Raw genomic sequence first — 19,501 nt, 5'->3', positions numbered from 1 at the left:
CCTTGTATATACTTTTCATAAGGAAGTTTTGGGATTCCTAAAATAAAATCATTTATTTTATAAATTTACTAAATAATCATTATACATAAATGTATATTCAAAATAATTATATAATTATTACTATAGTAGTATAGTAGGTAACTGAACGTTCAATAGATTTTTCACATATCACACTTATTTTATTTATAATAGTTTATGTGATTAAAGTACACGAGCTTTTTAAACAGACATAAAAATGAACGGTTCCTTATAGAATAATAAGAAAACGTAAAATTAAAACCAACACAGGAAACATAAATGGAAAACTATCCAAAACGAAAAAAATGAAGAATAGTCACAACTAACATTTCTAAAACAATAACATTCTAAAAAAAAAGAATTATCTATAAATAAATAATAAATAATTTGTTTCATTCTATCTAAATTTAATCCAACAAATAAACATCGTTAGATTCTTACGATAATACTATAATTTTGATGTTTTTTGACCTGACCTTTTTTTTTTACTTTCACTTAACTTTAACAAGAATTTTTTCTGTTTCGAATTTTTAGATTTTATAGGAATATAATCTTTGTAATGGTACTAAATCCAGTCTTGATGTTTCGCACATTGATTCAACTATCGTTTAGTAGACCAAGTTTTTATATGTCTATTATTTTAAAATATTTGATTATTAAATACGACTGTTAAGTCATAAGTGTTTATATACCTTCTGACACTTAAATCTTCTATATGATTAGAATAATAAGATATACTCCGATTTAATGAAAAAAAGATAACTTAACCTTTTGTAAACCATTTTTTTAATTTACATATATCACATAATAAATTACCAGGTGTTTTTAAAATAGCTATAAAATTCACTTAAATGATAACGTTTCCATCTCAGCTCAAAATAACTTTCATGTAATGTCAGTTATCTCAAACATAACAAAAATACTTGTAAAAAATCATAAAAACAAAACTAATAATTTTTTTTTTAGGATCAAACAATCTACTTTTTATTATCAATTGGGATTTATAGATCTAATAAAAGCACTGACATAGCTAACGCTAACGTCACAAAACTTATCTACACTGCGCTCGAAGAAAGGAAAAAGTGTGCTAAAATTTATTAAGATCTGACTAATATCTTCGATGCCATAGATCACGATAAACTTCTAAGTAAAAAATATGATATAAGTAAAACATTTAAAGAAATGTTAAAACACACTGAACATTCAACTCAAAATAATTATTTTTTCCAATGGGATGGATTTTTTTTTAATTTCTTTTAATGCATAACTAGATTACAGTTCAAAAGAATAATTTATAGTTATGTTTTGCCTTTTGCACTAAAACTATTACTTACTCCGACAATATTGATTTATTCTTGCATTTAGATCGGCATGTGATTTATCCGTTGGTCTTGGAATTTCTGAACAAATAAGAATATTAATTGTATATACGTTATATGTAAGAAATATAAATATAATAATAATAAATTAAATATAGGTAATAATGTATCGACAGACATTATATACATTTTATGATTTATATAAGACATAAATAAGAATATTTTATTATATATTATCTAATCAATAATAAATCTAATTTAACTAGAAGATTGCAGTATTATACCATTCGTACCTATGTACAGTATTGTATTGTACACATAGATAAAAAAAAAAGTAGGTCAGCGCATTATTATTATTATTATCATTATTATTACTATTGTAAGAACTAAGAAATAACTATGACTTTCACTTACAACAATTTATTACTTTCAATAACTTCAATATACATACATAATAATACAGTAAGTTAGTAACGACGTGCGTCCCACATTCACACAAAAACAACTAAAACTACAATTAAAGAAACATAACCTCTAACAAGGGTAGAAAAGTAATAATATAATAATGATAATAATAATAGTGATAATATCACAGCTCGGCCATCCTGACCTATCCCAGTCTCTGGGATCATTACACAATATCTTTAACTTAACATCATAATTTCTAATAACATCTGAACAATATTATAACAATACATAATAGGATATTACATTCATAATAGTACATCATACATAAAATATTAATTAACCACAAAAAGTAAATAATAAGTAAACAGTACATTTTAACATAAACATCAATAAATAATAACATAATCATAATACATGAAATATAATAAAGGATCATTTCTCCAAGCTCCTAACCCAATGTCTCATGTTATCTGAGCTAATGGCATCCTTCATAAGGCACCTGAGTGTGCTGAAAACCTTCAACATCTTTGACTATAAATCTGTCATTTAGTAACACTTTGTCTATTATACATGGATCCTTAAATTTAGGTATTAATTTTTTATTCACCCCCACACTAACATCTGTATTTTTAATTACAACAAAATCTCCCTTTTTATATAAGGTAGGTTTCTTATGTTTCTCATCATAATATTTTTTGTTATATGATTGATTTTTTACAATCTTGTCCTTAGCCTCTTTTCTTATTTCCTCCAAGTTCCTGTCCTTATCTACTTCCACCAATAACCTCCTAAATTCACCTTCCACCGTACCCCCTTGATACACTCCAAATAGTAACTTAGATGGAGCTTCACCCGTCGAAGCACATAACATATTGTTCAATGCGTACTCGACCTCATGCAGTACCCTATCCCACCTATTTAAATCTACTGTCTTTTTTGCCAGCATTGCTGTTATACAACGGTTTACTCTCTCAACCTGACCATTTGCCCGGGGTGTTGCCGTTGCCACTAATACCAAATCTATTTTTATCTGGGCTAAGAATTCTCTAAATGCATTAGATGTGAACGTTGAACCTCTGTCAGATATTACCCTTCTAGGTATACTATAACACCTGAAGTAGTCATTCATATGCTTAATTACTTCTACCGTGTTAGTGGTTTTACAAGGATATAACCTAACAAATTTTGTAAATGCATCAATGATTACCAACAAATATTTATTTTTTTTACCAGTCTTCTCAAGTGGACCACTACGGTCGACATGGATTGTATCAAACGGTATTGGAGTCTTAGGTATAGGGTGCAACTCACCTTCCTTCTTACCATATACTGGAGAATATGAGATACATTTTAAGCAATTTGAAATAAAATTTTTCACTTTTTCTCTCAAATTAGGAAACCAAAATGTTCTCAACACTACTTCACTGGTTTTTTCTACACCCAAATGATCATATTCTTCATGCACCGATCTTATCACATTATCCTCCATGCTACTAGGGACGTAAAACAACAACTCACTTTTATACTTCCTATATACTAAACCATTTCTCATTTCAAAGTACTTATCCTCACATTTCTTCAACCGCTCTTTTAACTTGTTAATATCTTTATCTTCAAGTTGTTTAATCGACAACGTTTGTTCAAAAGTATTTTCATACAACATTAATATATTGGTATTCCGACTTAATGCGTCAACGTGTTTCATTTTACTTCCTGCACGATGTTCAATACTGAAATCATAATTCTGAAATAATAACGACCACCTTGCAATCCGAGGGTTCATATCTTTCTTGTTCATAGTCAACTTAAAACTTTCACAATCAGTGAACACTTTGAACTTAATACCATTGAGATAAACATGAAAACGCTTCACTGCATACACTAATGCCAAACACTCCAACTCATAACTATGATATTTAGCTTCTACCTCAGTGGTTCTCTTACTATAGTAAAACACAGGATGAATTAAACCGTCTTTCTGTTTCTGTAATAGGATCACTCTATAACCCAATGCACCTCGGTTTCAGCTGACGGAGAATAAAATGCCAAAATCGGCATTTGCACCAACTTATTCTTTAACAACTCAAAGGCCTGTGACTCCTTCTCCCCAAACTTAAATTGAGCTCCCTTCCTTAACAGCGCATACAGTGGTGCTGCCAAGATGGAAAAGTTTTCAATAAATCTCCTAAAATAACTGACTAGCCCTACAAAGCTGTGTACATTGGCTATTGATTTAGGTATTGGGAATTGTGTCACTGCTGCTACATTAGCCGGATCAGGTCTCACTCCATCCTTATTCACTACATAACCCAAATATGTTATCCTTGACTGCAGAAAAAAACATTTATCTTCCCTCAGTTCCAGTAAGTTATTATTACATGCTGTTAATACCGATTCTATTATTTCCAAATTTTCTGCTATAGTTTCTGTGGCTATCAACAAATCGTCTAAATAAACTAATAACTTTCCAGACCTTATTAATTCTCTAAATACTGTTTCAATATATCTCATGAATGCTGAGGGACTATTGCAGTACCCCAAAGGAAATCGGACATACTCATATTGCCCCAAAAATGTTGAAAAAGAGAGATATCTGGACGACTGTTCCGATACTTTCACATGGAAATAGGCATTCTTTAAATCTAACTTTGTGAAGAAGATCTTTCCTCTTAAATTATCTAATAGATCATCTATATGTGGAATCGGGTAATGTTCTTTCACAACCCTTTATTTAATTCTCTCATATCCGCACACATTCGATATGTATTATTGACATTTAATTGTTACAACTTTAAAAAATAACAAGGTCTGTCTTTTGCTATTCTTAGTATCTTATTTAATTATTTATCATCTGAAACTTGTCGTATAACCTATAATGTAATGATCTCTCAACTTGCCCAAATATTTCAATCTTTAGTATATTGGCCTTCTAAGCAAGAAACTTCATCAAACATTCCATTTTGCTTTGATAATTTTAATAATGTTAGAGTTATACTGGATTGTACTGAAATTCATTTGCAAAAACCAAAGTGTTTAACATGCCGCATTAAATGTTATAGTAATTATAAGTCAACTTTTATATTAAAGTTCTTAGTAGGGATTTCTCCGGATGGCCTAATAACTTATATTAGTAAACCTTATGGAAGCAGATCTTCAGATAAAGCTATTTTTGAACAAAGCAATCTCATTAAAAAAGTGCAATCCCCAGATAGTATTATGGTTGATATAGGTTTTCTCATTGATGATATTTGTAAAAAAAAAAGACATTTCCATAATCCGACCACCTTTTTTACGTAACCAAAAACAATTTAATAAAGAAGATGCTCTATTGTCCAAAAATATTGACAAAGCTAGAGTCCACATTGAACATATAAATCAAAGATTAAAAATCTTTAAAATATTTCAACAGACATTTCCTTGGCCACACATTTATTTAGCTTCTGATATAATGACATTAGTCGGTGGTATATGTAATGTTAGTCCTCCGATTTTTGCTCTTGACAAATTTAATTATTAATAGCATTACTACTACTACTAGTATATATATTGTATAGTAAATATTGTATGTACCTATTATTTTATTTTATTTTCAACTCTTAGTAATAATTTACATTGTAATTTCTCATAACATTTTTATATATATAAGTGAAAATTGTATAATGTATATTGACAATTTGTTGTAGAATTATATAATATTATGTAAACTTACACATACAAATCGTTTTTAGAACGTTAATTAATTTTTATTTTTATTAAATGGATATAGAAAGAATAAGAAAAGATCTTGAAAACAAGATTGATAAAGTAAACAAGATTAAAGCTGATAATAAGAAGGAGACAAAAAGAGGAGGTAGTATGAATAATAAAATTTCGATTGAAGAAGCAGATAGAGTAATTATTCAGCTTAAGAATAAATTGAAAAAGATAAACAAAAATGCAGCTTTAAAAAATATATATTGTGAAGAGGAAAAGGAAAAATCTTTCGGACCTGTAACAAATGAATTAAAAAATATTGTAAATGCTGTAAATGAAGTTAAAGAAATAAATATAAAAACTGATGAAGATATCCAAAAAAATGTTGGTTCCATATAAGAAACCTGCATTATTACGTTTAACTAGTGAAAATGATAAATTTACACCAATTTCACCTTTCAGGTCACCTTTAGATACTAAATCGCCAATTAAGAAAAATATGTCTCCAAGTACAAAAAATACTATAGTATTAGGTCCAATAACATCAAAGTATTTACCAAGAATAAATGATTCAGTTTTTGGAATATATTATATATATATATATATTATAATATTTTGATCTATAGATGGCCATACAAACACCTGCTATGGTTATATATTGAAAAGGGTCAATATTAGCTATTTAGCTATTTCTAAAAATTGTTTTCTGAGTTCTAAACAACCTCTTCGTTCGATATCCACATCTGAAGTACAGTATGCCTCTAATTCTTCTTTTAAATTAAATATATAATTTTCATTAATTTTATCATTATACCATTTTTCAAATTCTTATTTATTCTCTGTTTTCATTGTCTTGTATCCATAATATTCTTTATCAGGTAATATACCAATATAATTTTTATTTTCTACTGTATTAAAGAAATGTGGAAAATAACCTTTTTTCAGTTCTTTTAGACCAAAAGTTTTGGGAAAACTTCTCAGTGGACCATGAATAAAATTAGAACTATCTATTATTTTTATTTTTAAATTTTTAATTTCTAATAACATTAGTTTTGTACCATTATAAATTGTAAATGGTTTTAGAGTATTATCAACCAAATATCTTAAGATAAATTGTGAATCATATCCTTTTGCATAATGTGCTATAAATGTATAATTCATGTAATCCTTGGTTATTATATGTTCACAAAATTCTTCATTTGTATCAAACATAATTTTATTTCCTTCAAAATCATGTGCAATTATTTTATTTGCAATATGTGTTCCTGTTTCTTGTTAAGCTTCATAATTAAAAAATATATATTTTTCTGTATAACTACAAGACCTATTTTTTTTAGTATTCAGCATTTTTTTATCGCATTTACTTCAACCTGAATTACATTTACCTCCTTTTTGTTGTATAGGCTGCATATAACATTTATGTTAATTTATTTTCACTTCTTCTTGGCAATTTCTACATATTATACTATATCCACAATGTAGAATATGCGTATCGCCCGGTTTAGTAAATCTCTTACATATTTTATTACAATCAATACATTTACGTACATACATACATACAAAAAAATGATCATCTAAACATTCTTGATTATAACAATATCTGCTACAATTTTGGTAATATATTTTATTTTTTATACTACTTAAATGTTCAGGCCGTATACACAATTTACAAACATTTTTATCTTTAACACATTTATAGCCATTTTTATTTTTATATGCTTTATCACACTTTTCACCATAATAAGAAGAACCATAAATACTTACCATTGATGTAATAATATCAAAATGATCACCATTTTTATACAAATAAATTTTAGTTTCTTTATCCTCAACTTTATAAATTAAAGCATTCAAACTTTCAGCACAAATAATATTTATTTGTGTATCTAGTATTTTTCCACATTTTTAATATCATCCAATGTAAATCCTTTTTCATTATATTCTTTTAATGTATTACATAATTTTAAAGCTAAATCTTTTTGAATTTTTCTACCTTTTCTCAAGTATATAATATCATTGGCTTTTAATTCATGCCCAAAAATATTATTTATTTGAGTAGATAATGCAACAACAATAGCTCTCGGACAACATAAATTATCATTATTTTCAATTTTAATAATACTTCTTTTAGTATAGGTATCTTTTGATAAATTTATTATTTTATTTCTACCCCAACCTCTTGGTATGTTTACTATTTGAATTTGAAAAGTAGTTTCTGTAATATCAATTTGTTCATTTGAAGTTAATAAACCACCAATTATAGATTTTAAGTTTACTATGATATCATCAGATCTCATTCCAGTATACCTATTATATGGGAGTTTTTATATTAAGATTAGATAATGCAATACTTATTCTATCACCATTTTCATATGCTGAATTGTTTTTAGCAAACTTTAACATTTCATTTAAAGCTGTATCTATATAATTAATTTTGTATTTTGTATTACTTAGTTTTAGATCTTTTATTAATTTTTATTTAAAACTAATTTTATAATCAGCTTTATGTATCCTAAATTTAGAGTTTTTTTTTTGTGTATTCAATTGATTTACATCTTTCAGCTCATAAACGTCTGGTGTTTTTTCTAGTGAACTATTAAAATAATTTTCTTCAGTAAAAAATGATTTATCTAACTTACAGAAGGGATCTTTATCTATATTTTTTAATGAATTGTTTTCTTGTTTGAATAAACTTTTATCTAACTCTCAGAAGGGATTTTTATCTAAAAATTTTAATGCAACTTGCTTTTTTATATTTTCTATTAAACAATCTTTTTTCATTTTACAAACACTTTTTATATCATATATTTTTGCTATTAACTTAAGCTCAGATACTTTCATATTTTCTAATACAATATGATTCTGTGATGGCATTTTTATTAATTTATTGTATACAATTTTATTTTATTTATTTTTATTTATAAAGAAAAATTTTTATTTTATTTTGTACTATTTATTTTTTTATAACAAAATTATTTTTATAATTTTCTATTAATTGTTCTCTTTATTCATGTTATCCATTCTCTTTTTATGATTGTTTGATGTCAAATGTGTACTATAAGATCTCAAATACATTTTTTTTCCACACTCGCATATTTTAAAATCATTATTAACTTTGGTATTCATACAAATTTTACACCACTTTTGGTTTTTACTAAATTCATCGGTTTTCTTAAAATCTTGACATTTTGTACATAAATAAACTTCCTTTGATTTTAAAGATTGTAATAATGAGGCATTATTATATATAATCTTTTCATAAAGACTAATAATTTTGCTGTTACGATTCATTGTTTTATATTTATTTATAAAGAAAAAATTTTGAAATATTTAAAAAAAATTATTTTTATAAACTGTCATTTCAGGATGTATTTTAATATTAAAATAAAATACAAAAAAGTGATCTAAATTGGCCATAAAAATTAAGGCTGTTTTTAACTGCTTAAATATTATAATAATTTTATTTGTCCAATTAAAAAATAATAAAATAATTAGTACTATTGGTTTTAAAATTAATAAAACAATTAAAAATAGTTAAAACTGTTTGTAATTTTAACAGATTTGTTTAGATTTTTTGTAATTTTTAACAGGGAAATATAAGATCGGTTTTTTTTTGGAATGTTTTTTAAATGTCGTCTTTAGATGTTTTTTTTTGTGTTTTTCATACTTTTTTTAAGAAAAAATTTTAATAAAAAAAAAAAGTGTCCTCAAGTGCCTCATATACTACTACTACATAAAAACATAGATTTCTCAATAAACTGATTGAATGCATTCATGGTCGTATACGAGTATAATTAACCAGTAGCTATTATAATATAAAATATCAAAAATTTGGGGAACGGAAAAAAAGTCTCGGGGAAATAAAGTCCCGGTAAAAAAGTCTCCGGAAAAAAGTCTCAAAGAAAAAAAGTCTAATGGGAAAAAAAGTCTCTGGGGAAAAAAGTTATATTTAAAAAAAAAAAACATGTCGTTGAATCGTAGTCAATAATATTATTAAAACATAACATATAAATTATAAAACAACCTATAGGTATATAAATTATTATAGCTGTTTTTATTAATTTATAGCTTGATTTAAATCTATGTTTATATCAGTTTCACAGTTTAGTAAAAGGAGACTTTCTAGTCTTGATTGGGTCATTGTAGATCTTAGCCGAGACTTAATAATCTTAACTTTGGAAAATGAGCGTTCTGCAGCAGCAGATGATACAGGAATGGTATATAATGCTTTATAAGCCAAGTATAAATTTGGAAAGGCTGAAGGTTAGGTTAGGTATACAACACTAACATCTTAAAATATTTGGATATTAATGCATCGTCACTCGTCAGTTTGTCACATACTCACATATATATTATATATATACATACACATACATATATATGACGAATATATTGTATTATGTAGTTATATTAAGATAAGATAAAATAAGAGGCTCGTGACGCCACTGTATATAATATACGTTAGTTTGGTGCACGGCTATAGATACTATGGTTGCAGCACGGCCCATCAAAACTGTGTATTGAAACCGGCGTCTATAATAATTCTTCTAGATTTCTAATAACTGCTAGCGCTCCCAGCGAATATTACTAGTAATTACATAAAAAACATTGTATTTGAATTTGAGCGGAATGTCAAAAGAATATATTTTTTTGGTACTGGTTTGTTATAGCCCCGCCGCGGCGGGTGAAAACTTTATAGCCCCGCCACTCAGGTTTGTTATCGCCCCACCATTCATATAACAGTAAATACATCAAAACTAAATAATAGTGATCCGTTTGAAACAATTTTAAAAGATATAACAGAATTTTGGGAATCACATAAAGCATACATTTTTTTAATATTAATTTTTTTTAAATCAATAAATAAACATTTTTAATTATATAACTTTTTTATATTAATTATTATTCAATTTTTTAATATTAATTTTTTTTAAATATTTTATCAATATATCGTCAATAAATATACATTTTTAATTATATCACTATTTTATATTTATATTTATTCGATGTATTTATTGTTATATGAATGGCGGGGCGATAACAAACCTGAGTGGCGGGGCTATAAAGTTTTCACCCGCCGCGGCGGGGCTATAACAAACCAGTACCATATATTTATATATATATTAAACCCAATAATTTTTGGTTTTTTCCTATGGCCTCGGCAAGTAATAAAATATTATCTTATTACTATAAAATAATTAATTGTATTACATTGTGACATTATGACATATTAATTTACAGCTATAATAATTTATATACCTATAGGTTGTTTTATAATTTATATGTTATGTTTTAATAATATTATTGACTACGATTCAATGACATGTTTTTTTTTTTAAAAATATAACTTTTTTTCCCCGAGACTTTTTTCCTACCATCCAAAAATTTACTCTTATAATAATTAAAATAATTGTATTGTAAAATTGTTGAATCTTGAATAATATAATCGACAAGTTTTATATGTTTTATCCGGAATAAATTATCACCAATCAGTAATCAGTAATCACTAATAACTATTATGAATTATAACAATTATATAATATTTTTATCGTCCCGTAGAAATATTAATTGTGTGTATCTTTAATACGGACGGATAGTGCTTACGTCATACACGTTCTTATCATACGTACAAATCTTATCAATGGATCCGTTGGATCCAAACAAAAGCTATTACAATGTAATATCGCAATATATTAATAATATTACAATGTAATAATATCGCTTAAAATTAACATTTTACACGTTGTTTAAGTAGAATTGTTTAATTCTTAAGGTTTATGTGTACTAATGCACTGTGCATAGTTAGTTTAATGAAAAATCGCGTAAATTGAAAGTTTAAACTAAAATTTTGTTCAAATTTTCTAAAAGTATATGTTTTTCATATAGGTAGTACGAAATACTTGTTTGGATCCAATTGGGACATTTGATAAGGATTTATAACATTTGTGACGTAACACTATCCGTCCGTATTCGAACACATCATGTTTGGTTTTAAATTTAATAAATATGTTAGCGCCGAAATGGCGATTCTATATTTTTATTGTTGTTTATATTATCATATTTTGTTCTTATCACACATCGTTGCAGCACGGTCGACGATGGTGACAGTTTTCGTGTGCTGAGTGCTGACCACCCAGTCAGAGTGTATGTGTGATAAATTCTATTATTCAGTGGTATTGTCACATAATGTCGTTCCTTTTCTTATAATAGTGTTGGCGACACTGACATTCTTCGTGTTTTAAATCTCTGTCGTAAAATCGCCGTTTTTGTCGTTATGTTCGTTTTCTGACTTTGCACTGTCATGTTCTCGTCAATTCAAATGGTTATCGTCTTGTCTTGTTCCTGCTAAAAACCACGTTTTATTTCTTCATCATTAAATCTCTAGTAAGTATCGTTCACATGACAGTTAGTTTCTCGCATTAAATTATTTCCTCTTTATAGGTTGTATTGCTCAGTCGTTGTGTTATTGTCATCTACTCGTTTTTTCCGTTGTCACATTTTATGCAACTGCAGGCGTCTTGGTTTGTGTTTGGTTCTACGTTGTCTGCAGCGTTGTGATAAGTTCTAGTAGTCGCACGTGTGCGGGTTGTATTACCTTATATTTATTATTTTACGTCCCCGGCACGGTCGCGTGGGATAAAATCCGCTACTTGACTTATCCCCAGTGAGTTTTGTGCATTTATTATAGACCGACGGGCCTATTTATTATTACTATAATTATACTATTTAATATTAGAATTTATATTAAAATATTATGCTGTTGTTAAATTATTATTTATATGCTATACTGTTTGTTAATAATTCATATTATGTAACAATAAAGAATAAAATGTTATCAACGCACAAGTGTTGTCAATAATATAGTTCCTACACGGATTGCACCTTGTGTGGTCTATCCATTAAACCGCTAAGGCATTTATCTATTAATATTGTAGATTGCTGAAGGCGAACCAACAAATTATATGAAAAATGCAATAATAAAAATGTTAGTAAATACGTTCTTAATTTATATACCTACATCACACATTTTATGTACAACGAAAAATGTACAGCATTACATAATGACTACTTAAAGCTTGTTAATAGTTGTGACAATAATTTATCCTTTATGGGGTTATAATTAAGATCGCGGTAGATTATAGTATAATCTACCGTGGTTAAGGTCATTCTGCCGCGATATCCTATAGTTGATAAGTGATAACAAATAATATGGTTAACATAAATATACTTACATGTAAATACTTTAAGATTTAAATATATTTTTACTCGTTTTTTTATTCTAAAATAAAAATAGTGAAGCATCTCTCATGTTTGTCTACTAAACCAGGGGTGGTTATACATGCTGTTCAAGGAGGGGGGGAAATAAATCCAATCTTTCCCGAACACATAACATTTTTGAGGTAAAACTTCTTTACTGAGGAAATGACAAAAATATTTAGTCACGTGACTGACTGATTATAATGAAACTACCGAACTACACGTTTGTTATTGTTACTATAGAAACAAAATTATTATTATTATTATTTCTAGAAAAAAAATATATAGAGTCTTAAGGATGTACACCACACATATCACTATTAAACGGTTCAAATTGTCAAATTTATTTTCAAAAAATAGACGAACATTCTTATAAATATATGGATACTCGCTGATATAATGACCTCCACGTGGTGCACCACAGGTAATGCTAACAATACATCAAAAAAAGTTTACGAGCAATAATTAATTAAGCCTCGATTTAAACAAGTCATCAGCTGTGTTGGAGTGTTGGACCCGAACTGTTATTCCAACCTATTGGTCACATCACTAATTTTTTTCTCGTACCCTTAGTCAAGTAGTTTCACTTCATACGTGCGTACTTGCAGCACACACATTACATTTTTTGTATAGGCATATAGTAAATACCAGTCGATATCGACGATTATAAACGATTTTTTTTTGTCATTCGTGACAACCTAAAAAAACTCAGTGGTGAAAGTTGGTCACCCTGTTATATACATTATAATATAAAATATACAAAATCAAAATTCAAGGGGGGCAATCCCTCGGCTATCACCAGTCACCACTTCCTCATAACCTCCACTGTGCTAAACTAATATGTACTTAATACATGTTAATAATAAGTAGGTAATTATAAATGATAGCCAAAAATACTCCCCGGTAAAAATGATTTGAAAAGACAATTATTGGTAGTCTCTCAAAATGTTTTATTGTCGTTAAATCATTTTTAGCATATTACAAAACACGAATTGATATCAAAGAGTACTTACGCCTGGCTTCTAAATCTATAAATAATACATATAAACAAATAGATCACTTATATGATTTAAATTATTTTAGTAACTATTACTATTTCTTTATTGATGGATACAATTTCCAAAACTGTTTAATATTAAATGTATGGTATAAACAAAATAGTTGGTACAATGGTGATCAAATTAACTTTCCATAAAACCATAAATAAAGCAAAATATAAATATCGTACATAATTTTATAGCTATAAATCCAACGATCCGGCAGGGTCGCGCTAAGTATAAAAAAAAAACCGCCTTAAAATGAACGCATCGGCAATCACAACGCGCGACAACTGCCGGGTATAATTTATTACAGGAAGCATCGGAAATCACGAAAAAAAAGTAGTTGTCCATGCATACAGTGGCGTAGCCAAGGGGGGGAGGGGCTTAAGGGGCTATAGCCTCCCCCATTGGCTGTATTTTTTACATTGTTTTGAAATATTTAAATTTCCTTAAAAATTTTACTAATATATTTCTTGTTATTAATTGTATACTTGTATAATAGAATATTACGAACGCGCTACAGTGCTTGCGGCGGCGGTGTTTCCACTTAATACGTTACGGCTCGCGGCGTATGAAATATCATATATTTCAAATATGATGTACTATATTTATTATTGTTCTTTCTCGCGTCGACCGCCGTCCTTCTTGCACGTCCAGCGTTATACGTCCTATTGACTGCCGTAGGCCGCCGTATTAAAACCTCAAATACGTGTACATCACGACTCACGTGCACAGTAAATTGTGTGTTATTTTTTAACCGAGTAGGTACCTACTGACTGCAGTATCAAAATACGCACACATTTAATTTTGAGAATGATTCGTTACTATTTAGAAAAAAAATAAGACATAAACGTCGAAAAAACTACTTAAATCGTCGGGATGAAGCTCTCGCTTATCAAAAAATGAATAGAGCTGTTCATAAATCCCAACCAGGTATACGTTAAAAGCATGATGTCTAGTTTGCATTTAAAGGTTCATTTGAAAAGTGGACTAATAAATTAATACCCAATTTGAATCTTCCTCTCGGGAAACTTAGACCCATTATTGAAAAAATGATCAAATAGGTTTAATTCAAAGAAATAGCAGTATAAAAAATATGTTAAACTCTTAAAAATTCATATTTCAAGTATCAACTACACAGTGGCTGTGCCAAAAAATGAACAATTACATTTTGATTTATCGTGTTCTATATTAGGTCAGTCAAAGCATAGCAAAAACACTGAACCATACTTTTTTGAATCTGCTTATAAAGTATTACCTGAATCATATCATGAAAAATTAGAATTAAATGACAAAGGGAAAATTATTAATTTATTTCCTCCTATAAATACTAATAGTCCAGAAATTGCATGGCACTGTAATAGTGGCGTATGTAATTTGTAATGTTCTTACATTACACCGAGACTCTTAGAAATATTAAAACTACTTTTAAGCTTGAGGCTAGAACAATTCCCTAATAAGACCAACAATTTTGATCTATGTACTAACAAATTTAGTAGGTCTACAAAGTTAGGACATTCAATTATTTGTTACCAGAATTTCAGCTGTAGCTCTACTATTTTATTTTTAAGAAATAACAACAACAACAAAATAATAATAATAATAATAATAACATAAAAATAATTAGTGATATTCCAACAAAAACACTACGCCAAACCCCGTGTAAAAAAACGCTCAGTATAAAAAGAAACCACTCAAAAAGTTGTGATATCATTTTATAGCTATGTATTTAAACTATATAGGAATAGATATATTATTTTCATGTATGTTAAAATTCACTGCTTATAAATTGAACTTAGCTGGTGACATTATTTAACCGAATATAACATAGTTTGAATATATGGACTCCGTAAAGTACAATATATTACGGATAAAAAAAGTGATTGTGGCAGTTGCAGCTGCAGGTGAAAAAAACATAACTTATGTTTTTTATATCTCAGCTTCTATGCTTTCAACTGAGTTTCAACTATACTCAAACATAAGGATCATCTTACTACATTGACACTTCAAGGGCTAGTTTACATGATAATAATAAATAATAAATACGACGATGCGTGTACCTATTGTACCTATGTAATAAAATTTTCCACCTCTCTTTAATTCGAATTATTTATTTTTAACCCTCTATTATTCGACATAACATTATTCTATTATAACACTCACATCAAAAACCTCTATAAATAAAAATGTTTAGCTCGGTTCTCTGAATTTCTAATTATCAAGTGACAGTTGTATAACTTTAAAAATTAGTTGTTAACTTACTGTGTATTGAGAGATAAAAATCATGAATGTTCAGTTTTTTTTCATCTGAAAACATGACCACCGCTTATAGTAGGTACAGAATTTTTAAAATTGATTATTCTCTTAATTTATTTTACTTTGGTTGAATTGCGATTTATCAGCACATACGTTGATACAGTAATTAAATAATACGTTAAGATGATTACATTTAAAAATGTGAAAATTCATTAACCATAAAACAATGAAGATAATATGATAATTAATGAGTAATAATTATATTTCAGATTTATATGCATTTGCATATTTATTCTGGTTGATCGTATAATATGCTAAATGAATAAAAAATTAGTTTCATGACATACCGATTTAAAAAATGAAACTTTTTTAGTGCATACTTTTGCATATTTCGACATTTTTCTATTTTAAGGGCTTATTTTACAATTTTAATTGCATATTTAATCTTTTAATCCATATTTCGATGTTTTTTTAGACATATTTTAAATATATACTATTTTCTATTATAATATAACTATATGAGAAAAAATTAATATATTTTTATAGTTTCGATCAATATCAAAAATAAATTAATACCTAACTATATCTACTTGTAGGACGTAGGTATAAAAGGTTTTTTCAAGTACGATCTTAGATCAATAATCGGGGAAATAAAATAGTTATACCAAAATAAGAAAATATCGATTTTCCATGATTGATTATCACTAATATTCAAAAAAAAAAATGTTATTTTTTATTTATTATGCATATTTTAACATTTTGTGCATATATTTATGCATACTTAAGATTTTTTAGTTCATATTTGGTTGGTTTTCAATACATATAAATCTACGTTCTAGTAATAACTATAAATTATGAATAATAATAATGTAAAACGACTAATGAGTATACCGAAAGGGTTTATCTACGGCGTATGCCTGTGAATAGCCGTTTCTGCATTCTAAGGTGCTAAAATTGTTTTGCTTCTATATTTACTCGTATTGTTGGAAAACGATCCGTAAAATACTTTTAAACTAATAATTATACATTTATACATTTGTATTAAATTAAGCCATTGCAAGAGTAATAATTATTAATATACAAACATTATTGATATCTACTAAATATTTAAATAATAAATTATATGTAAAAATGTTTCTACATAATAATAAATAATATGATACTATATTATTATGATTATTTTAAACAATACCAAATTATTATATCAAATTAAAAAAAAAATACATTTTAAATATGATATAATAAAATTGTTTGATATTCAAATGAAATATAATATTAATATAATCTATAAAGGCATTACCGTAATTTAGTTCTCTTGATAAATAAACAAAATAATTTATATCATCACGATTGGCAAGTTCTGGAAAGTTAATAAAACGTCAGTTACTATTTAACGCATAGGTGTATTTATTTTGTTTCAAATGATAGTGTTTAAAGACATTTCAAGAATATTATTTTGGTCTGCTAACACAATAACATATCAGTAATCTTATAATGCACTATAATTATTAATTATAGTTGTGTATAAAAAAAAAAATCATTTATATTTTATAACTTAAAGTTTTTCGTATAAAAATTTGATAAATAACGAAGTTTTATATAATTAGAAATCTTAAAGTAACTATTACATTACGTAAATAAATCAATACACATTTAGGCGTAATGAGTATTAATAAAATAAATAATATAACTTACAAGTACATTTAATATTTTTCGCTTTATGAGACAATGGTTTATTCAAATACTTACGAAAAAATAATGTTGGTTTCTTTGCTGACGAATTATTAAAAAAGACAATTATCATCATTAAAATGATTGAAATATTCAAAATTTTGACTAATGGAAAAAAAATCATTTTTTTTTTTTAATTAAATGAATGTATATCTTGAATTTTTGCTTGCAAAAAGTCGAGTGAAAATATTTTTATAAATCTTCAATACTTACTAGGTACAATTATTACGTTACAGTTTTTTCAAGCTTTTATAACATGTGATTACACATTTGAGTAAATTATTGACATTTTACAATAACACATGTTTTTAATCCACATAGTTTAATGTAACAAACAACATACAGAAAATTAATTCGATATCATAAATATTATATACCTGAACTGTTCATACGAATGATATTTGTATTTTAAAAATGTTTAAGGTTGGAAGTTTAACTACATTCTATGTTCCTAGCTACTCAGTAGCTAGGTATGTCCATAGCTATTAGTTGTTTTATATATATATATATATAATATGTACACTCACACAATATAAAAAGGTTTTTTGATTGATTATTATTTGTTGTTCTTATATATTTACTTTGATCAATTATTTTTTAGTAAAAACTCAAGAAGAAACAAATATCCAATAGTAAAACAATAATTATCCAACTAATGAAACTTCTAAATTCTATGCATATACTATACTAAATTAAGTTTCTTATCGTAATATTCATATTTTTTGTAAAAAGCTAATTTTTATAATAAGTACTCCAAAACAGCTTTTCCCCAAATTGTGCACCGCGAGCACTTTTTAAGGGCACTACGGTCTAGTGCTCATAATAATTAATAATTTACAATTTATAGAATTTTTTTCTTTCGTGGTATTTACAGCAGGGCACTGCGTCTGAATTTGATCCACAAAATGTCATCATGAAAAATAAGTTTGGGAATCGCTGCTCTAAAACATTAAAATTGGACAATGACTCTACAATAATTATAATTTCTTTTGTTATAGTTTATAACAAAAGGTTTCACTGGGTAGTGAAAAAGGTGGTTTATGTTTTAATGATATATGAATACCCTAAAATTAAATCATGTAGGTACAGAAAATGGTAATTTAAAAAACTGGCGTATGTATCAAGTTTCTACGACTATTAATTTAATTATTTGATAGTAGATTGTGAATTTTAAACTTCAGATAAAACTTTTTTAATTGATCAACTCTTAACTTCTTTTATAATTATTGTGAACTTAAGTTTAGGAAAATCGTGTATTAAATTTTAAATTCTTTACTACTTATACAAATTTTTAATTACAAAATGATTTACAAATATTTTGACGAAGTTTTGTTAATATTTGAACTTCAATCGCTTATAAAAGTTATATAAAATTGTGCCTATGTATTCTTATTATTTTTGAATCACTATAAGACTAACTCATGAGGTATTTTCTATTAAATGTTCGAGTATTTTGACTAAGCCAAAAAAAATGTATTGATATTCATACAAAAAAAAAAAGTCGGCAAGTGGGTACCGCTCTGCTGTACATTAGGGGGTGGGGTGGACCTCGGACTAGGGTAGATTAAATTTGAATGCAATGATAGGTATCATTGTATACGAAAAACGATTCTGAACGGAGATGATTTGTCAGTCTAGAATATATTATAATTAAATATTGTCATATTATATTCTATTTTGAAACAAATATTCCGATTTCATAAAAAATTAAAACTCGAACGCTCAAAACATTTTTCCTATAATGACGCTTAACATTTTCTCTATAGCTTTTTGATGCAA

General features: G+C 27.1%; 1 protein-coding gene across 10 annotated transcripts in view; it reads right to left on the bottom strand.

The window, feature by feature from the left end:
* The window catches only part of LOC114130702 (uncharacterized), an 89,339-nt gene that overhangs the window by 68,163 nt on the left and 1,675 nt on the right, over nucleotides 1–19,501 (bottom strand). For 2 of the 10 annotated variants that reach the window (XR_007604515.1, XM_050201976.1), the window contains exons 1-6: nucleotides 17,741–18,064; nucleotides 17,292–17,351; nucleotides 15,998–16,042; nucleotides 13,709–13,723; nucleotides 1,353–1,418; nucleotides 2–37 (exon numbers count right to left, since the gene is read on the bottom strand). Coding sequence is in view for 8 of the 10 variants with exons in the window: in XM_050201976.1 (XP_050057933.1) it covers nucleotides 2–37; nucleotides 1,353–1,418; nucleotides 13,709–13,723; nucleotides 15,998–16,042; nucleotides 17,292–17,351; nucleotides 17,741–17,846 (328 nt within the window). In the remaining 2 variants the exon portion in view is untranslated. Of the gene's footprint in view, nucleotide 1; nucleotides 38–1,352; nucleotides 1,419–13,708; nucleotides 13,724–15,997; nucleotides 16,043–17,291; nucleotides 17,352–17,740; nucleotides 18,664–19,501 lie in introns of those variants that run through there. The other 8 variants (XM_050201974.1, XM_050201971.1, XM_050201970.1 and 5 more) reach the window with 6 other exon arrangements.

Source organism: Aphis gossypii, chromosome 2, assembly GCF_020184175.1.
Source record: "Aphis gossypii isolate Hap1 chromosome 2, ASM2018417v2, whole genome shotgun sequence".
In the NCBI taxonomy this organism is placed as follows: domain Eukaryota; kingdom Metazoa; phylum Arthropoda; class Insecta; order Hemiptera; family Aphididae; genus Aphis; species Aphis gossypii.
Note: the sequence above shows the minus strand (reverse complement) of the source record. Positions and strands in the feature narration are given on the sequence as shown.